The sequence below is a fragment of the Marmota flaviventris genome, chromosome 16 (assembly GCF_047511675.1).
Source record: "Marmota flaviventris isolate mMarFla1 chromosome 16, mMarFla1.hap1, whole genome shotgun sequence".
In the NCBI taxonomy this organism is placed as follows: Eukaryota; Metazoa; Chordata; class Mammalia; order Rodentia; family Sciuridae; genus Marmota; species Marmota flaviventris.
The window spans coordinates 75212480-75235308 of record NC_092513.1 but is presented as its reverse complement, the minus strand read 5'-3'; the positions used below and the strand labels follow the sequence as shown (position 1 = coordinate 75235308).

General features: G+C 37.4%; 1 protein-coding gene across 6 annotated transcripts in view; it reads right to left on the bottom strand.

Annotated features, from left to right (window-relative positions):
* Positions 1–803: 803 nt before the first annotated feature.
* Spin1 (spindlin 1) overlaps positions 804–22829 on the bottom strand; it is an 81924-nt gene continuing 59898 nt past the window's right edge. For all 6 annotated transcript variants that reach the window (XM_027955432.2, XM_027955435.2, XM_071602559.1 and 3 more), the window contains 3 exons: positions 12427–12680; positions 6777–7010; positions 804–2183 (listed from right to left, as the gene is read on the bottom strand). In XM_027955432.2, the coding sequence (XP_027811233.1) occupies positions 1984–2183; positions 6777–7010; positions 12427–12680 (688 nt within the window). In that variant the 3' untranslated portion in view covers positions 804–1983. The remainder of the gene's footprint in view (positions 2184–6776; positions 7011–12426; positions 12681–22829) is intronic.

Sequence of the window (22829 nt, the reverse complement as noted above, 5' to 3'; positions counted from 1 at the left end):
GCACACTGTCTGTGCGTGCTGGACACACTAGAGGACTTGTGCCACAAATGTCAGTATGGGGCTCTGGGAGCCAGGCTCAGCTTTGAGATTTACATGCAGGGGAAAAACAGCAAATCTGCAGGACGACACCTGCTCACATACGCACAGAAAGCATCTATGACTAGGGTATCACAATGCTTTGAGAAGCTTGTCCCTGGCTGCCTGTGGTGAAGTCCTGAGCACAGGGCAACTACAGCCAGGGAGAGAAGAAAACTGAGGTACTGTGTTCACATGGTGAGCAGTCATTACCATCCAGAAGCACAAGGCACAAGCCCTCATGAAGGCTAAAAAGGGCATCGAGCAAACCATGCGTTGTGAGGCTACGGAATGATTTCTAACATCAAGAACAGCCCAACAGAGATCGTTCAGGCCCCTCAAAAACCTCTGGTGTTTGGCTGACAGCATGCACGCGTAGGTTCTGCCCAAAATGCAGGTTAAGGTTTCCACTAGAGACCGGTTTCACATACTGCCTTTACCCTGGCTGTCAAATCACCAGGTTCTTTGAAAACAAAGGGAGAGTAGCCATTTGGCTGATTAACCAACCACATTTGCGATTCTATTTCAGTTTCAAACAACCTTACAGGAATAAACCACAAAAGGACTCTGTGGTGAAGGGCTGCTATCACACTCACAAGCCAAGGCAGATGACTGGGCTTTCTATGGTGACACATCACTGACATGCAAACCCCGAGGGGCCACTGAAGGGAAAGAACCCACGTTGACAGCACCCCTGGAAGTAAGAACATACACCACCATAAAAGATGTCAAGAGATCAAGCTGTTATTTGTCCAGACATTTTTTGAGGGGGAAAAAGCAGTGGAGAAGAGACAGGGGACAGAAGAAACCTTCTGATCATAACTGTATATCATCAATAATAGTAATAAAAATTAGAAAGTCCCAGAGAACTCGTTAGAAGGCAACAAGGCCATCCTTAAAACTTACACTTCTAATATAAAAGCTCTGTTCTTCCAGGAATTTACCACATACTCACAAACCATTGATGTACTGTGCCTTTAAATCCATGTACTAAATTTAAGATTACTGGTGTCAAATAACAAAGCAAAATATGCCTTCCAAAACACACCTACATTATACCATGTGAACCAAGGACCTGGGCTTTGCTGAAAGTATTCATAATTAAAATGTAAACAACAGAATTTTTTACAAAGCTTAGAATTAAAGGCAGCCTTTTACCCAGATTTCTCACCAGTTTATCAAATTCTAATGTGGGTCATTAACTGTTCAAAAGTAATTCATTTTTGGACTTGTGGTTTAAAGCCTCCAGACTGAAAAGGTGCTCTGAACTTCTGACTTTCAAAACAACTTGAACATCCCTATATGCTTCCTGTGCCTCAATTTCATTTTAAATAAAGAGCAGGAATATTATAAATATGATTGACTTATGTCAAGCATTCCTGTTAAACTGGAGAAAACAGTATCACCCCCATCCCAATCCACAAGGAAAGGACTGCCAGTGGCGCGCGTGTGCACGTGGACCCCTGTGTGTGCATATGCATATTATACACACAGGCACACAGATACATAGAGACAAGTAAATATCGATACACATTATCTCAAAAAAGGCAGTAACAAAAATACCAAACTATGCTTGCATTGTGGCAGTGGAATAAGACAGTGTTAGAGTGAAGGGGGAAATGGTTAGGATCTATTACAGATTTAAATGACTATGATACTAGCTTAATTTTTACCAAACTTGCCTGTAACTCCCCTCCCAACAGACTTCTTATGAGGAGTCCTCCTTACACAAAATGCTTTGTGTTCACATCAATCTGTACTATTCAGAACAAAACCAGTTCTGCTGGCAGAGATTGTGGGTTCGCAGGGACATTTAAGCTTTCATTAAACTGGAAAGCAATCAAGTCTTTATGTCTACAAATTATACATTTAATAGTTCCACAAATTTGGCAAAGTTCATGATGACATCTAGGATGTTTTCACCAAATCGTAGACATAAATATGGAAATCATCATCAAACTTGATGAAATAGACGGATGGTTTGGCTTCTACTTGATGAATGACCATGCCAGTCCTTTTCGAGCCATCTTCTTTGGCATATTCCACTTGTTTGCCTACCAGGCTGTCCACAACTTCTCCTGGTTCCCTTTCTGCTGGAGGTGAGTCATCTGTATGTGACAGAAAGAAGGGAGGAGGGAAAAAAAAAACTTAAAATCAATTTTAGATATCAATTCATGTTTTTTGTAATAATTTAAAAAGTCCTAAGTATCCTGAATCCATCATCATTATCTGGACCAGCAGTCAGATAACTTTTTATTGATGGGCCTAATGGTTTCTGTCCCCACCATTTAACTCTGCAACTGCAACAGAAAAGCAGCCAAGGATGATACAGCAATGACTCAATGTGCTTCCATTAAAACATTTACAAAATGGTTTGTCAAATGACCTGTCTAGATCGAAATATAAACAACTTTAAAAACGATGACCCAAAATTGCTTTGGCTCATGTTAAATTATTGCTAAAATTACTTAAAAATTCGACAGACTCTGAAATATAATTTCAAAGCAGATAATTCCTACAGAGATTATTTGAGAATATGCTACTCACTTTAAAATATTATTAGTTTTATTGTCAACTTCAACTTCAATGCAATTTACACGATCTTCCTAACCAAAATAGATGCTATCTGAACTCTATTCCCAGGCCAAGTATAACAGAATGTCTGAGGATAGTCCAGATATTTGTACTGTCTACCAGGGCCCAAGGGAAATGCAATGGTTGTAACCTCTAGGAAAAGCAGCAAACCATCACCATCAACAACAAAAGATAAAGTGGAAAAAGAAAGGGGGTATGTGTGATACAAGGCAGTTACACTTCTAATAAACTCTGCATGGGTTCTGAATAACTCAAGGTTCCTTTCCTGACAGTAACAGATGGTCTTCAGGTATGGTGACCAGATGTCCACAAGACAGCTGTGTTGCCCTGGTATGATTAGTGCCCTACTTCATTTTCACAAGTGTCCTAGTTTGGATCGTTTAATGTATTTAATTAGCTGTAGTTTGTCTCTTTAATTACAATAAATTCTCTCACTGAATGACACTCCAAAAACTGCTACTCTGCTTTCATACACAATACAAATTAAACAACTGCAAATATTCAGTTCTCTAAAAGAGGGAAACGGAAAAGCTATCTACTGCATCATACTGGCATACTTTCACAGAACTCGAGTTTAAAAGGATTCCAAATACATAACTTCACACAAACTTCACAGGCTTACTTTATCAGTAACAGGGCCAGGATTCAAATCACAGTGATAGGACCATTTCAGAACTCCTTATATAGAGCATCACCATGGTTTCTAATGATAAATAGACTTCCATACCATTCACAAAAAATTTAGAAATTTGGAGAAAGGAATGAGAAGGGCAAGAAGCAATCAGAAAGGTAATTGTGCACTATCTATCTTTAGGTTAAGAGCACTTGTTTTGACTGGCTGTTTCTCTGTTAAAATGTTAAAAATGAACTTCATACAGGGTGGAGAAATATTGTCATATAATATTCTTTCTTTTAATTTTTTAATATTTATTTTTTAGTTTTCGGGGGACACAACATCTTTGTTTGTATGTGGTGTTGAGGATCGAACCCGGGCCACACGCATGCCAGGCGAGCGCGCTGCCGCTTGAGCCACATCCCCAGCCCTGTCATATAATATTCTAATGAAAATTTAATTTCCAATTATCCACTATTATTCCTTTATAACAAATGTAGAAGCACTTATTAAAAAATCTTAAGAAGTAGAAATTCAAGGCCAGATGAGCAGATGATTGTCAGACTGCTAACATAAGGCGTGTCTATCAGACACATCTGTCCTAGGTCAGAGATCAATGTGTTACAGGAAAGGCTAAGAAGTTTTAAAAAGAATAGGTTTGCCCCCCCCCAAAAAAAAAAAAATTTCATTCACAACAGTAACAAAAAAAATATTTAGGAGCAAGTTTAACAACAACAACAAAAATGCAACCCTTACACTCAGAATATTATAAAACATTATTGACAGAAATCAAATATCTCAATAGATAAAAAAGTATTGATGCTTATGAACTGGAAGGTTTATTAAGATTTGTTAACAGGGAATAAGGTCATGGCTCAGTGGTAGAGTGCTCCCCTAGCACGTGTGAGGCCCTGGGTTCGATCCTCAGCACCACAAAAAATAAATAAATAAATAAATAAAGGCATTATGTCTATCTACAATTAAAAAAAAAAAGATTTGTTAACAGGATGGGGATATAGATCAGTTAGCAGAGTGCTTGCCTCACATGCACAAGGCCCTGGGTTCAACCTCCACCATAAATAAAAAACCAGACAGACAGACAGGTAGATAGGTAGGTGGATTTGTTAACATTGCTAAGATGGCAATACTCCACAAACTTGTCTATAGATTCGACACAAATCCTCTAAGAATATCAGCAGACTTCTTTGTAGAAACTGACAGGCAGATTTCAAAACTTGTACAAAATCGCAAGGGACCCAGAATAGACAAAGAAACCCTGGAAATGCACAAATTAAGAGCCTCATACTTCCCAATTCCATATTTTACTGCAAAGCAATGTAATCAAGACAGTGTGGGAGTTGTGTAACAGAACTGAGAGTTCAGAAATAATAAACACAGCAAACTGATTTTCAACAAGGGAAAGAGTAAAGTTTTCAAAAAATGGTGCCCAGACAACTGAATAGCACACAAAAGAATTATTGAACTTTTACCTCAAGATCATACACAAAAGTTAATTCAAAATGTAAAAAGCTTAAAAAAAAAACTCTTAGAAAAAAACACAAGAGTAGACCTTGGATTTGGCAAGAGATTCTTAAGTATGACCCCAAAAGTACAGCAACAAAAGGGAAAATAAAGATAAACTGGACACAAAAGTTAAAAACGCCTCAAAGAACACCATCAAGAAAGTGAAAAAAGACAACCAAAGAGAATGGGAGAAAGCATTTGCAAATCAGGTATAAAAAAAACTTGTATCTAGAATACTGACTTACAACCTGTAATAAAAGAAACTTGAAAATCAGCAGGGGGCCAGGAGCAGTACAGTGACTTCTGGGAAGCACAAGAGGATTCCAAGTTCAAAGCCAGCCTTAGCAACTTAGTGAGACCCTGTCTCAAAAAAGTGGGGATAAGGGCACCCAAAGGAGAACTTAATATTGACTTTTCACCGAAGCAAATACCCAATGTCCAATAAGCACATGAAAAGATCCCTTTGATATCAGTAGTCATCAGTAAAATATTAATCAAAACCACAATAATATACCACTACATATTCACTAGTAGAATTGCTTGTCAGGTAAAACCAAGCATTGGTGAAGATGTGGAAAAGGTAGAACCCTCATCAACTGCTAGTGAGAATGTAAAATGCAATTCTTTGAAAATTAGCATGGCAGTTCACCATGATACATCGAGTTACCATTATGAACCAGTAATTCTACTTCTTGATACATTCTCAATGGAACTGAAAAAAATGTCCACACCTAAACTTGTATACAAATATTTATAGAAACAACATTCATAATAACCAAAAGGTGGAAACAATCCAAATGTTCATCAATGAATGAACAAACAAAAAAGTGTGGTTATTATGCATACTAAAGAATCATATTTGGTCATTAAAAGAAATCAAGTAATAATACGTGCTGCAACATGATGAATCCTGAGAACGTGCTAAGTGAGAAGACACTAGTCACAAAGGACCCCACACTACATGATCCATGAACATGAAGGCACAGGAAGATCTATACAGAAAGTTAATTATTGGTTGTTTATGGCTGTGAGGTGGGGGAATAAGGGGAAAGTAGGTAAAGATACAAAGTTCCTTTTAACGTGAAGGAAATGTTCTAGAACTGTCTGCTGTGAGGACTGGATGTCTTTATGAATACACTGATGTTCATAAAGGCTACTGTATTGTAGCTTTTTTAAATTGGTTAACTATGAGGTATAGAAATTATATCACAATAAAACTGATTTTAAAATCCGGCTTGATAAAAGCAGGTTATAGTGTTTTCTACCTTCCCCACATGAGTTCAAATTACCTGAAAGTACTTGTGGAAACAGCACAATGGTCTGTCTAAATATTGACCCAGTGATCTAGTTGCTACTGAAAGCTTCCCCAATTTAACAGTTTTCTAAAATCAGTATTCTTTAAAGTAAAGTCAAATATGTTCAGATAAAATGATCAGCCTATAAAAATTAGTTTAAAATAATTCAGTTGAAAGAAAGCAGATAAACAACATTGACAATGAGTTGTTCAAGCTGAGCCATATGAAACTGTTTTACTGTTCCCTACATCTTCATATATTTTTAAATACAAGAAATAATACATAATAATGTCAATAATATAACTTTAAAATAACCTTCTTTTACAAAACAACGAAAGGCCAAGCAAAAGTAATCAAACATTTTCTAATCTAAAATTTATGATGAGAGGTTGAAAACTGTGCCACTTATTCTTGTGAATGACTAAAAAAAAACAACATATTCAAAAAAATATATAGGGGCTGGAGTTATGGCTCAGTGGTACAAAGCTTTCCTAGCATGTGCAAGGCACTGGGTTTGATTCTCAGCACTCCATAAAAAATAAAGATATTGTGTCCATCTACAGCTAAAAATATTTTTAAATTAATAAACATAGCTGGAATAGTTAATTATCTGAAGTTAAAATCCAAATTCTTTTTTGAATTATCAGAAATAAAAGTTGCCAACATGTACTCACTGGAGTCTGGCATGATGCGAAGGTCGCCTTCTTTGTAGTCGTCTAGCAGCTGGTACATGTACAAGACAGGGTCCTTCTCATAGGTGATGTAGAACCACGTGTTCATGACAGGTGCCCGTGCTAAGACCATTCCCCTCCACTCATCTTTAGAGCCATCCTCTGTCTCAAACATATGTTCCACTGCTTTGCCAATCATTGTGTCTGCTAAGTGTGCATCGCTGATTCGAGATGTTGCTGGGGATTGAAAGAAAAAAAGAGCGAGGGTTCGGCACAGTGTCTTGCTGTGTATTTATTATGAAGACTGAATTTTAGAAATGAGGCTACCTGAAATCTTGTCCATGCAATACATTAGAAAACATATGAAAGTCACTGAGAGGAGGACGGGCTTTCAGAAGTACCACCATCAAACAAAGCCACAGCCCAAAGACAAATGTGATGGGAAGTATTTTGGATCAAATCAGGACTCATCTGTTCTCAGTACTGTGCCTAAATTAGAACTTTTAATTGTTCATTCAAGGTATGAAGTATTTTTGTTATTGCTTAACAGTTATTTTAAATAGAGATAATTTCAGACTTACAGCAGAGTTGTAAAAATAGTGTTTTTATAGACAGTTGACCTTGCTTCCCCCTTCACATTAGTCCCCTTCATATATCCAAAGAACATTTATTGAAACAGATTAACATATTCAAGGCCTGAGATTTTTTGCTTTAAATGGTTCTGTGGTTTTTCTCAACCTTATTTCCCTCTTCTGTTAAAACACAGTTTTTACTCTTGCCCCTACAATCTATTCTCCATAGCAACAGTGATCATTGTGGCATTTACATCAGATTGAGTAATTTAAAATGTTCCCATGTCTGCCCTGCATAATTTAACAACCACTCCTGCCCAAGGCCCACTGACCTGGGCCACCTAGCCTCTGCCCTCAGATTTACCATCTTCCTCTGCACTGTCCATATCTCAGTTAACCCTCCACTATTCCCAGATGACCCTAATAACCCTCCCAGCTTAGACAAGTTCGCCTCTTCCTAGAGCACTCCTTCTGCCGCATGTTTCCCTCTTGGGGGGCTCTCCATGACCCCACCAATCCTAGTCATGTTATCCAGCTATATATATATATATATATATATATATATATATATATATATATATATATATATATATATATATATATTTTTTTTTTTTTTTTTTTTTTTTTTACTTTTTTTTAGTTGTTCTTGGCACAATATCTTTATTTTATTTATTTAGTTAGTTATTTTTACGTGGTGCTGAGGATGGAACCCAGGCCTCACACGTGCTAGGCAAGTGCTCTACCACTGAGCCCCAGCCCTTACCAGCTTTTTTTTTCTTTTTCTTTTTTTTTTTTTGAGAGAGAGAATTTTTTAAGTTTTCGGTGGACACAACATCTTTACTTTTATGTGGTGCTGAGGATCAAACCCAGCGCCCTGCGCATGCCAGGTGAATGTGCTACCGCTTGAGCCACATCCCAAGCCCCTGACAGCTATACTTCTTAACAACATTCCCCATCATCTAAAGTCACCTTGTTTTATGTATTTGTTTACTGTCTGAACATCCTCATGAAAGCAGTGGCCTTCCCCTGATATTTGTTTTAGTGAAGTAGGACGGAAGAGGCTGGACACCGGAGGAATTTTTAGGAAGCAGGTTTACTGAGTGCAGTCGGTCCAGAGAGGGCTCTCACCTAAAATTCTCTGAACAAAGACTTTGGAAGTTCTTTGAACTTTATATCCAGTGGGAGGAAGGGCTTAGAGGTTTTACATAAAAGTAATTTTTTCTTTTTTTGAGTTCTCAGAAGGTGCTCTTCTCCCCATTTCTTAGAACAGTCAGGGATTTTACAGGATATACCACAAAAGTAGGGTATATCCATCAAGTCTGCAGTTAAATTTAGTTTTTGCAAGACAGAGCAGAGCAACAGGAAATAGGGCATCTAGCCACACTGAGCCCTTCTGCAGAGATCTCAACTGACATTTTATTAACTAGAACAACTGTGATTAGGGTCTTTGAAGAAGCTTAATTAAGATGCATTGGTAGAGGAGGGGCTGCCACTACAACAGGATTTCATGAGACAGCCCATGTGGCTGATGGCACAGGCTTCCCTAGTAGTACACTACAGCCCTATTCCATGATACTTTAGAAAGTAGGTAGAGTGGACCACATCTGTAATCCCAGCAACTAGGGAGGCTGAGGTAGAAAGATTCCAAGTTCGAGGCCAACCTCAGCAATTTAGGAAGGCCGTAAACCATTTAGTGAAGTAAGTAAGTAAATGAATAAAAGGAGCTGGGTATACAGCTCAGCAATAAAGCACCCCTGGGTTCAATCCCTAGTACCAAAAGAAAGAAAGAAAGGAAACTAAGTAGGTGGAAATTTAGTGCCTTCATTTTTTTAAATACTAGGTAAAAATTTATGGAAGATCCTCTCAACTTTAAAGTTTCTCTAGTCCTCAAATTTCAGATTACAATCTAAAAACAGATCAGCACTCCCATTTTACTCATTCATCAGGTTACTTCTATTAAAGGGAACAAAAATTCAAGTTTCTTACTATATGTTTTGGAATTCAATTTAATCAGGATACTCAAACATACATGGTGGTATGTTTGCTTACATATGCAGTAACAGAAATTACACAGAATTACCCTCTGCATCACACCAAAAACAAAACCTATCAGGCTCTTCATGCCAGTAGATCTGAGATTATGACTCTCAGAACTCCATTATATTCTCAAAAATTACTGAGAACATAAAAGAGCATTTGTTTATATGGATTATACCTATCAATATTTACTGCTTTAGAAAATGAAACAAATTTCAAAATATTTAAAAATATCTATATAGAAAATAGTTCTTTAAAATGCATTGCTAACAAAACTTAGCTCAAGGGCACAATCTTACATTCCGTACAAATCTCTTAACATCTAGCTTTTTAAAAGTACAACTTTATTTCTCATATATGCATTACCATTCATCCTGTTGTGATCTGTTAAAATTATGTGTAAGCATCCAGCTTCACAAAAATTGTATTTCAGATAGTTTCCCATATTCTATGAAATTACATCAAAAGGCAACAATTGGTAGTTTCTAAAGGTCAGCTGCAACACAGAATCTGAAACAGTTACCAATAAACTTTTCATGCTCCCCACAATAAAACCCTTTGTCTCCAAAATATATAAAGAACTACAATTCAACAAAGAAACAAAATGACTGGATTACAAAAGGATCAAATGACTTAAAAAACATGATACACAAAAAGCTAACAAGATTCTAAGTGAAGATCAACAGGGCTACTCAACTTCATTAATTACAAATCACAATGAAGTATGACCTCCCACCCATTAAGTAAGGAAGGGGGATGTGGGCAGAGAAATGCCAGCAAAGAGATGGAGAACTGGAACCCTTGTGTACCACGGATGGGCTTGTAACATGGTGCAACTGTGGAGGAAAACAACATGGCAGTTCTGTTTAGAAAACTCAAATTAGAATAACCACATGACTGGCAGTCCCACTTCTTGCACATATAACAAGAATCAAAAAAGGATTTCAAAGAGAGAGTTGTACACCCATGTTCACAGCAGCGCTATTCACAACTTTACATGCTACCAAGAAGTGGGTGCAACCCCCAAAAGTTCATCGGTGGGTGAATGGATAAACAAATGTGTCATGTCAATGCACTGGAATATTATTTTCAGTGTTGAAAGGGAAGGGAATCCTGTCATGTACTACTACAGGGATGAACCCTGAGTACATTACGCTGTGTGAAATAAGCCAGTCAGAGAAAAGAAAATCTGTATGATGCAATATCTAGATTAGCCAAATTCATAAGATAAAAAGGAGAATGGTGGGTGGCAGGGGCTGGGGAAGGAAGGAGAAAGGTGGAGTCATTTAATAGTCAGATTTTCAAGATGATAAAGTTCTGGGGATCTGTTTCACAACAATGTGAACATAATGCTACAAAAAAAATGGTTACGATAGTAAATTTTACATTTTATGTGCTTTATACCACAATTTTTGAAAACTGTCTACTTTTAAAACCTGTCAGTCTTGCCCTTTGAACACATCTTTTATCAATGTATGGTTTGGTAACATTGAGCACTGCTTTGTGTCTGCTGAGCTATACAGTAGGAAACTCGACTATACACATGTGAAAGAATGAAGAAGACAGAAAATTCTCTTAATATTATGAAAGCAATTTAGACCCAGCAAACCTCATGAAGGGTCAGGGGTCCCTTGACCTTGCCATGGAAACCACACTGCTCTAGACAATACATCCCTTTCAGCTAAGACTTTCAAGGAAAAGGTAACTACTGAACAAGCCTGAACCTAATTAAGGAAGGCTGGTTTCTTCCTACACTGAGCATAAATAAAAGGCAAAAACTTTTTTAACCCAATTATTGCAGTGACTACTAAGGTCAATGGCAGGTGGTATGAACTGCATTAGGCACACTACATGTTGCTGATTTGCAGTGACAGTTTTGTATTTCTCTTTTCTAACTGCTTTACCATTTAGAATAAACAGTCCATATTTCTTATTAGAAACTGGAGTAACAACATTACAAAGAACGATATTACATAATTCTTGATCCTGCCATCAGAGATAGGGTTCCATGATGAGAAAAGGATTGGGTCTTGTAGTAACATGCAGGAAGTGAGTAGTTCCAGTGACCTAGGAGTCTTGCCTTGAAGGGATAGAGACTAAAATGCTGGGTCAGGAAAAAATGCATAACAATTACTTAGCATAAAAAATTGATAAGTGTTTGAATAAATTTTTTGGCAGAGTTAGTAACTTGTTGGGAAACTCTTGTCCTGAGAATACAATAACACAATCTGAAGAAAACAAAAGGGAGGGGGTTAGATTAGTTTCTTCCCTTGACAATTTGACCCCAAATTTCCTAGTCTCCAAGTCTAGATCAGCTGAAGCTTTCTTTTAATGGCACAGACTTTCAAAAATAATTCTAAAGCATAAACCAGTATTTTAGGCAATAGCAGCATCACTGTGATGAAAAAGTTCAAAGTAAATACTCTTTGAGAAAATAACATTAACTTGTATAGCCATCCTATTAAATTCAGTCATTTTTATTTAACATTTGCAAGGCAAAACCAATACTGTATAACAAAAAGAGAGACAGAGAGAGAGAGAGACACACAGACATTCGCTTCCACAAACCTTGTTCAAACAAGCCCTAGAGAACATACAGCAAAGCTCACATCCTGGTTGCTTACATTTTGGCTTAAAGTACAAATAATTATCATTCATGTAATACACAATAAAAGAAACACTTCACACAAAGACTTTATGATAAATTCCTTACGATAAAAATCTAATAATTTGCCTGTCAAGGCCCAGATAATGGGGATGGGGGTGGGGGCGCAGATGGTCAAAAATAACCACATGAGAGATTATTATATTTTACATTTCAGGAGGAAAACTGTATACATCTTTATATCCTTCTCAATTCCTTGAACTATGGTTTCAGAACTTTGGATCAACTGTTATGGTTTTAGATGACTGACTGAAATGCTTACCAAAGATGTCTCAATAAAAGTTAAAATACCAACAATGTAAAAGAAAAATCAAACATGTATTTCTATTTTAATTATCACTTTTAAAGCAATAATGCACAAACAGTAAAAGCAACTTACCAACTCTATCAGGTAGGACTTCAAGCGCAGAAACTCTCTCATCTTTATTAAGTTCTAGTCCGTAAACACAGTCAAATCCATCGTACTTTATAAGATACAAAGAAGGATTCACGGGCACCTGGTCCAGGACGGTCCCCTTCCACTGGGTGACAGGGCCGTTGCCCTCTCTCCACCCATGCTGGATCCTGCAGCCTACGATGTTCCGCCGGGGCTGAGACACAGGCTTGCTTGGCCCCACACTGCTCCGATGTTTTCTGTATTCACACACACACACACACACAAGGTATTATCTCACAAGTATGCATGCCTAGATCCAACACAACCACTGACTAGCAAGTTCTATTACCGAAGTCCCCAATTTGAGCACAAACTCCTGTATGCCACAGTGCCACTTCAGGTAACTCGAGGTGCTCAGCTCCTACCCCATAGCAGTGCTGCTTGCTCACAGGTGTTGAGGTCTCCTCCAGCAACAAGTACATAACATAATTCATCAGCAACAGGAACTGGCTGAGCCGGTGAACCATGTACTGACAGGAAAAAAAAAACTACTTGTCCGTAGGAATGTGGGCCCCACTCATAAGCACCAGTTTTACAGGTTCTTCGTTTCCTTTAATTCAATCAAACTACAACTACCCAACTTAAAGAAGGGCTGACCACGTGAAATAGATTATAGCAATCACCACAAACTCATATTCTTATGTAACATGGATTCATTTCAAATCAAAAGAAATTCATAACTATTCAAGTTTGCCCATTTTAATGCCCTACTAATTCTGCTCCTACTGGCTTCAACAATATGAATAAACTACACATTTGACTTGTACTTAAACCAAAGTCCAGGATGACTTATATCAAAGTGTTTTACCACCCACTATTAAGATATCTTAAGAAACATACAATATTACTCACTTCACTTTATAAACAAATACTCAATGCAATATTTAAAAAAAACCACTGGAGTGTCATTGAACTATGTAGTGTCTAGATTTCTAGCAACTGAAAACCAATGACAAGGGACAAGAATTGGCTTGCATACAAGCTTAGGCCAAATATTAACCTAACAGATACTGATACACACCAAGAGTGAAAATGTTAAGGGAGCTGAAAAGGTCTATAGGCATGAAACTCATTTGGTATCCCATGGGTGAAGAGACTAGTATGTGACATAGGTTAAGTTAAAAAAAAAAATCATATAGGTTATAATACTTAAATCTATAGGTGTGTATATATAGTTAGTCTAAGTAGGAATAATTTATTCTGGGCTGGTTATATAAATTCAGCCAAGTCAGACTTCTTGGAGGAGAGACACCAGAGCCAACAAAAGTACTTGCCTCAATAGAAAAACTCAGCATGGAGCCTAAGCTGGGAGCCTGGAAAAAGGGTCACAAGTTAAGTGCAGGAATGCTAGGTTAGGAAACCACCCCATCTTACCTCTACCCACAGAGTTCTGGAAATACCCAGCACACCCTTTCTTCCAAGGAAGCAGAGTCCTGCCTTGAGGACACCCCATTTAAAATCCAATCCCAACTAAGCAAGGTAAGGGCAGAGGAAATGACAGCAGAGGGTAGAGGAATGATCCACCTCCTGAAAGAAGTAGACAGAGATGACTACAGGAAGGGGATTTGTTTTAAATATGTCACAGGAAAACAGCAGAGGCAGCCTCAGAGCTCTGAAGCTAGTGAAGTCATCCTGCAATCTTCTCACCCCTTCTCAGCGACATAAGGATCACGGCTGTACAACACACAAAGACAGCTTAAGAAACAAACACCCTTGATTGAAACAAACACTCATGGGCAATGAGGACAAGCAGAAAAATATGTCCATGAAGCAGATGAAAACTGCTATCTAGCATTAAGCAAACAGAAGGCACTGCAGGAAGAACTGCAGTGGGTCCATGTTACAGGTCAACTGGACAGTGTCCCAGGGTGCCTAGATTAAGCAGGGTTTCTGGGGGTGACTGTGATAGTGTTTTAAAAGAAACTAGCATTTGAATCCATGGGTTGAATAAAGATCTGCCCTCACTAGTGTAGGTGGGCCTCAGCTAGTCTGTTGAAAGCCTGAACAGAAGGAAAGGGAAAGAAAGGAGGGAGGGAGGGAGGGATTCACTCCTTTTCTCCCAGTCTGCTTGCCAGAGCAGGACACAGTTCAGGTGCAGCAGGCCCCACCCTGTCCCACCTGCCCCATGCTTCTCAGGCCTTTGTACCTCAACCTAAAGACGCCACCAGCTTTCCTGGGTCTCCTGTCTGCAAGCAGTAGTCTTCCATGGGACTTCTCTGCCTCCATATCACGTAAGCCAACACTGCATAATAAATCCCCTTTATATTTATCTATCTCCCACTGGTTCTATTTCTCTGGAGAATCCTAATATAGGAATAGATATCAAAAATAGAAAAGCTCAGAAATAAGACAGCTAGACAAGACACGATGTGAGAAAAAGTCAGACAAGGTAAAGAAACAACTAGCAATTTGAAAAATTCTTTTAGACATGAAGACTAAACTAGATGAATATGAGAAGAAATAACACCATGGGAGCTTTGTAAGGAAAATGCATGAAAAGTTAAAAGAGATGGTCACACATAACCTCTATAACAGAAGTATCACGATCTTAAAAAAAAAAAAAAAAGTGGGAAAGCAGCCCTTAGAAATACTATAAACAATAGTTCACATTAACTTTCCTAAAATAATAAACACTTCAATAACACACACAAGCCCTGGAAAATCGGGCCCAGAAAGACTGATGTTCAAATATATCCCAGTAATCAAATCTTAAAGAAAATACCACCCCTTTGCGGGGGCATCATGTGTTAGGTAAAGAAAATGTATATTCTGGCAGCAACACTTTGTGCCAGATGACAATGGGTAACAGATAGGGGAAGGGGACCCTAGTCCAGGATTCAACAATCATCTAAGAATGTGTGTTTACCTTCAAGTATAAAAGCCAGATAAAACTGCTGCAGACATGTGAGAAAGTGAAAACACTGTCCCAATAAATGTTTTCTAAAGAAGTTATAGGTCTTTGCGCTTCGAATCATCAAGGGCTCATGGAAGAGGCATGAGAATAGCACTGGTGAAAGCAAAGGATGGATGTATTTAACCACAGAATGATAGGGACAAGAAAAAGAACAGGAACACAATTAGCCCTTGAAAAATGCAGGGGTAAGTAAGGAAACCAACCCCTAGTGCAGTTAAAATGTCCACATAACAGCCTACTGCTGTCCAGAAGCCTCCCTGAAAACATAAACATATAGTTTGTACATGTATTATGTACAATGAAAAACGTGCAGGAACTATGAGTGATCCCTCTCTGCTTGACCTAGGAAAGAGGAGCTGCTTGCTCACGTAGAGATAAATGCCAAGTGGTAGTTTAAGTGGATGATCACCATACTTACATGGCAACAGCAACAAGAGGGGACTATGAAATCACAACAGCAGAGCAGCAGGTAAAAACAGTACCTTTATGCAGGTATGATTCAATGCTACACCTTCACACTGGTTCACATTTCTCACTTGCAAACCATCATGTATGGTTCTCTTAGTGCTCGTGACCATACATTTTGATAAATTTTACCTTCTAATTAGACGTCAGTGTAGTTTATACAGTAAATGATAAAATAGACAATAACCTACATGCATCTTATGGTATTCATGATTACATTTCCCCAACTGTTTCAGTATTTCTAGACTCCATGGTTCATCTAAAAGTTAAGTTTTGTTTTTCCCAAAAAATCTCCCATAAAAACACCCTTGCATAAGTGGACCCACGCAGTTCAAACTCATGTTGTTCAAAGGTCAACTGCAGGGTGTAATTTTCAGCTGTTCTGACATTACAGATTTAACACAATTCTCAAAAATAAGAAGAAAGGAAATGCAAAATAGAATAAGGGGGCTGACCCCTAATCAACTTAAGACAAAAGTGTATTAGATGGAGAAAGAGAGGAGAGGGCAAAGAGCTCAAATCAATATTGTTCACAGTAATATCACCTTAAAAATGATTTTGCATTCAAAAAACACCGCAATCTGAAAAAAGCATATATAAAGCACTATCAAGTATGTAACTTCTAAAAAGTATACTTCTAGGTATTTTCATAATTTCTAGGAACAGGCAATGATATCCAATTGGCTTCTTCAGAAAACAGCTGGTAAAGATTACATTTCTTGTTTTGGAATACAGGAATCCTAGCAATATCTTTTTTTTCCCCTTCAAATAAAATAATAAATTACATATCTTCTTTTGATTTTTAGGCAAACGTCCCTGTAATTTCCCTTTACAAGATTAGGCTTTCTTCACACTTAAAGCAAAGGCTAAAATAGGTTCCCAGATTTCATCAATCTGAAAGTAGTTTTTTTGTAGTTTTCAGACATTTCATCATTGCCACCAAAATGATTCAGCCACTTCACCAGTGTGCTGGTTAATTTTATATGTCAACTTGGCTATGTCACTGCACTCAAATACCTGGACAAGCAACAGCATAGAAGGCACTGTGAAGGGTTTTGTTTTGTTTTGAAGCTGGAATTAACATTTAAATCTACACACTCTGAGCAAAGCAAATTACCCTTTAGGGTAGGCAGGCCTCATGGGGGGGGGCCCCCCCCCGCACGGGTTGTCCTTCACAGAGACTCACAGAAGGAGCTTCCTCTCAGCTTTTTTATACTGGTTAGCCCTGCAGATTCCAGATTTGCCAGGCCCCCACAATTGTGTGAACTAATCCCTTAACCCCTGTGTATGCACATGCACTCTCCCCAGAGAAAGGTTCTCCTTTCATTTTCTCTTCTCACAGAAAATGAAAAGAAAACCTTCTCTAGCAAAGAAATAGTTTCAGAGAAATAAATTGACCACATTGATTTTCAACAAAACCACAAGAAACTGAGCCAACAGCAACAACATTTCCAGTTCAATCATGCTTCCTTCCCACACTTACTTCTGCACAAGGGGAATCTGCAGTTCTTCCAGATAATTTTTGATATAGGTCTCTGAATCACATTTCAGTATAAGCCAATTTCATGCCAGGCATCTTCTGGGGTGGGAATAAAGTCTCCTCCTTCCTTTAAGCTCTACCAGCAGCTGGGATCCTCCTCAGAACCCCTCCCATGTACTTCGATTTTAAAGATGTGCAATCCTTCTTTTCGGATAGATTTTATTTCCTTACATCCTCTTAATAAGAAAACTTTAAACATTAATTTTTGCTGTGATAAACAATATTAATAGTGTTATTCTTCACATTTTGTTTCGTTCAATTTGACTTTTGTTTTCATTTCCTCTTTTCCCTTTCTTTTTATCTACGTAGTTATAATAAATGAGGTTCCTTCACACCAAATGAAGCTTCTTTTTTTTTTAAAATTCTTTTAAGTTGTAGATAGACACAATATCTTTATTTATTTATTTTTATATGGTGCTAAGGATCGAACCCAGTACCTCACAGGTGAGAGGCAAGTGCTCTACCACTGAGCCACAACCCCAGCCCCAAATGAAGCTTCTTGTATAAGCAATTTATCTTTTTTTCCCTAATATTTTGGCAATTCCAAATATACCAAAACTTATATTTATCTACTAAAATCTATACTCAACCTGAACCTATACCATTTCTTCCCTAAATAAGACAATTCTAAAACTAAAACAAACAAAAATCCTTTATGAAAGAAGGAAAAATTAAAGTCATACATGTCTACTTCTATAGCACTGCTGAAGTTCAGGCTCTTATTCTAAATTATTATTTGGAAATTGTTGTTATTTTAAATTCCACTACTATCTTAAGAGTGTTTTTAAAAAGAAAAAAAAAACTGCTGTATTTAGAAATAATTTAGCGAATAAGGTTTTTTGTTTTTATTTTATTTCTTTGCTTATGTGGACATATTTTTCTAGAAACATCCTTTGGTAGTAATTCTTTGAGAGTTCAGAACTTCCCGAGATTCATGAAAGCTTCAAAATTTTATTTTGCCCTCACCTCTAAACTAACTGCATATACACGGAAGGTTCAAAACCACGGGGCTGGGGACACAGCTGAGTTGGGTGCTTGCCTTGCATGCATGAGGCCCTGGGTTCAATCCCTTGGGGAAGGGGGTGTCCCTCACCTCAGTACTTTGAGAAAAAAATTTTTTTCATTTCTTACTCAATCTTGAGTTACAGCTAATAGATGCTAATCTGATGCTTGTTCCTTTAAGACAATCTGGTTTTCTCTTCAAATTGTTTGTAGAATTTTCTTTGTTCCTAGATTATGAAATGTCACCAGCATTTTTGACATATTTTAAATTATCCCTCACCAGAAGCTGGTCAATCTAAAGAGACATGAGCAAATTTTCTTCCATATTTATTCTTATTTTTCTCCGCCTTCATCCATTAGGATCTGATTAGACAAGTGCTGGCACGTGTAGATCAATCTTCCATGATTCATTCAAGTGCCTTTGCACACTATTTCATCTTGAAGAAAACCTGAGATCAATTGTTCTTGAGTTCAGAACTCTATTTTCAGCCCGTCTCTTGCATATCTTATATAATATTTTTAATTTCTAAAAACAAGCTGTTTCTTTATAATCTAATCTTAAATGATTTTAATAAACATGCTTTCCAGTCTGTGAGGAGAGTCTTCATTTTTTCCTGATTCTTCCATAAAAGAAATTCTTCAGTTTTGTCTCCTATGTGTTGGGTTTGTTCTTGTTCTTGTTGTTTTCTACATATTTGGTGAATACTGGTTTGTATATCTTTCAGAATTAGTAACTTTCTTTCATAAGCTTAGTGCTCCTTAGATACCTGATGATTCCTGTTGTTTCTATTTATAAATGTCAAGACTGAGTGACATTTGTACCTGCAATGTATGTCAAGAGCTCTGGCCTTGAAGCTCTGACCCAAAGCAAATGCACTGCAGCCAGGAAGTAAGAGGGGACTCCACAGTTGACTGGGTGATGCTAGCACCTTCCATTCCAATGCCAATTCATTTCTATACAATTAATCTTCTCACCCATGAATGAATGACTGCAACTGTGCCCAAGCCATTCTGCTGTGTAGTCTAGGATCAACATTGTATGTTTACTTTTGGGAGACTTTTTGTTTTTTAGATTTTTTTTTTCGTTGCAAGCACTTAAATTCCTCAGCTCAGCGTATCTCCCACTTCCCCTCAGTTCAGGGGATCTAACCCAGGGCTTCCCAAATACTGGGAAAGCACTTTCCACTTAACTACACCCCTGGCCATTAAGTACAATTTTTAATATAGCTTCTTTCCTTGCACTTCAAACATTCTAGAATATTTTCAGTGTCTTGGTCTGCTAATAGGAATACTTTTCTATATGACTTTAAAACAAACAAAAAAAAAAATTCAGATATTGATCATACCATTTTCTGTTCCTTTATGTAAGAGATAGAGCCTTTCCAGTGAACACTTTGGCAATGTATGTCCAAAGTGTTACTGTCTAAGGCTGGAGATACAGCTCAATGGTACAGTGCCTGCTTAACATGCATGAGGCCCTGGGTTCAATCCAATTTTTTTTGTTGTTCTGTTTTGTTTTGTTTTGGGGGGGTTACCACCCACAAACCACAAAGTCATACCATCTATAGTATTCATGTCCCAGTGAGTCCACATCTAGATCACTGAAAGAAAACAATGGATGTGAGTAAAGATATAGCTAACAGAGGAAACTGAAGAAAAAAAAATTCACTGTTCCCTCTACTTCCCTGCTGCCAGGTCCTGAGCTGCTCTCCTCCAACATGCTTTTCCACCGTGATGTTCCGCTCACCTTGGGTCAAGAGCTATGGAGTTGGGTGACCATGAAATGAATCTCTGAAATCATGAGCCAAAATAAACCTTTAAAATTGTTCTTGGCAGGTATTTTGGTCGTAACACTGAAAAAGCTGAACAGTCATGTTTGACATTTTTTCACATAAGAATTTTCATTTAAATGAATAATTTTAACACTTAGCATTAAAGTAAAATCATTTGCTTTAAAAAAAATGTTCAAATAGGCCCCAGTGATTAAATCATTAGCATATCACTACAACACTGTGACTGTAATGAAATAACTACATAGCTAGAGAATAATTTAGAAGACATTTAAAAAATACAAATGTAGAAACACAAAGTTTTTATACAAAATTATCCATAAAAATATGTAGAAAAAGACTTTCAATGACATTAGAATTTTTTTTTACTGATTCTTATTTTTTAGTAGAATGCATTCTGACACATTGTACACAAATGGGTAATTAGATATTTTTTATTTCCATTGTCTTTTTTTGGTGGAGAGCAAAGTCTACTTTTAGAATTCCATAAGAACTAAAGTACATCTAATTTAGATACACTTATTCCCAACTTAGAGATATATAGAAGCCTTTCCAGTAATAAAAGCTGAAGGTAAACATGAGTAGTTATTAATACTGACATAACACTTATTAAAAATCAGGAGTCAACTTTCTGATCGGGCCTTGAATGCACAAGCTGCTCAGAGCCAACGCTAACAAGCAAGGGTGTTTTTAAAATATTAGGCCATACTCGATATTAATAAGGCAGGCATATGTGAGTTAACAAATAAACTTCCTCCAACTAGCACCTACTTAAAAACAGGCTTAGAACTTCAATAACAAGTGACATATGAAGAATATTTATTTGACAAAATGCCAGTATTTTATTTTTTGTGCTGCTCGTGATTGAACTTAGGGCCTTGCAGATGGTAGGCAATCGTTCTACCTACATCCCCAGCCTAAAATACCAATAATTATTAAACCTGGGTAAGGAATGAAAGGTTTATTATATGTTACTTTTTTGTTCAGTCTCTTCTGGATCATTCAATCTAAGATAATCACAAGTAGAGAATTGTAAAGGACAGCTGAAAATATTTCAATTTAAAATCACAATTGAATGTAGTAATTTTAAATATAGTGATTTCTTTGAATATAGTGACTTTGATTTAAATGCTCTCTCAATATGCCTTTTAAAAAGTCCTTCAATCTTGTCATTTCTTAAGAGTTTAAACAACAACCCTCATGAAGGGCAATATTATAAAAGAAAGGCCAAGATATGTCCATTTAACCTAGGACAACCTGATTCCCGTTATTAAAGGCTATACTGAAACAATTCAAGCAAAAAAATAGAGGAAGCCACAAATTAAATACCTTTTATTGTTTTTCAATTTCCAGAAACTCTTTCTTAAAACAAATGATTTCAGAAAAAAGTAAAGTGATGAAAAGGCATCAAAAGTGATCATCAGGCATGAACTGATAATGCATTAGTTAAAATGCTATTTTCCTATGGTTTGTAATGCAACCACTTTTCATTGACATAATTTTGGTATTAATCTCCAACCACAACTCAATTTAGTTCTCCAACATGACCAAGATACCACTTTCAGTAACAGTTCAGGCCAGTTATATCTGAATCACTTGGAGAGCCCCTGCAAGATTCTCACTGCACCCCCCCAGTCCAGAAAGGCTCTGCATCTGGCAGCCTGTAGATGATCTAGGAAATCCTAACAGGCACCCAAGTGTCGAGGTCTTCTGTGATCTACACACCACACTTTGGGCAGTACTGATTTAGAATAAAAAAACAACTTCTGTGTTCATGTTCCAAAAGGGTAAACTGAAACTGTAGGTGACATTTACTTATCTGCTCAATACTGAAGTTTGAAATTCTAATGACTTTGTCATCAAGAACAGAGTTCTGCCAGGCGTAGTGGTGCACACCTGTAATCCCACCACTCAGAAGGCTGAGGCAGGAGGATTAAGACTTCAAAGCCAGCCTCAGTAACAGACAGATGCTAAGCAACTCAGTGAGATCCTGTATCTAAAAAAATAATAATAATAATAAAACAAAATAGGGCTGGGGATGGGGCTCAGTGGTCAAGTGCCCCTGAGTTCAATCCCTGGTACAGGAAGGCAAATAAGGGAAGAAAGGGAAGGAAGGAGGGGAAAAGGAAGGGAAGAAAGAGGGGGGAGGGGGGAGGGGGAGGGAGAAAAGTCCTGTGTTGAAAATCATTTTTTTCTATCCATTTGGTTTAATATCTTAATAATTGTAAAAATCAATTTATGGTGGCCATTATTTTAAAACATTATACACGTAAAATTCACTTGTCAAGTATCACAATTCTACTATGAATCAATAAAAGCCTGTCACATTCTACGTACTTTGATGCATGGATTAATCCCTGCTGCTCTTATAAAAGTGACTCCCTCAAGAGATTCAGCAGATTTTACAACAAAAAACTGGTTAAATCAAAATAAATGTCTTTTTGCAAGATACAAGCTAGCAAGTAGAGAAAAAATTGCTTTGCTGGTAACTGTTATTTTATAAAAGTTCTATAATGGCTACTGTCATTCCCCAGCTTAAGGTGACAACATAAAAATAAGGTGGAGAAAAACAAGTCAGTCTTTCATTCAAATCATTGTAAGTCCCTCTACACACTGTGCAGCAGCACTCTGATAA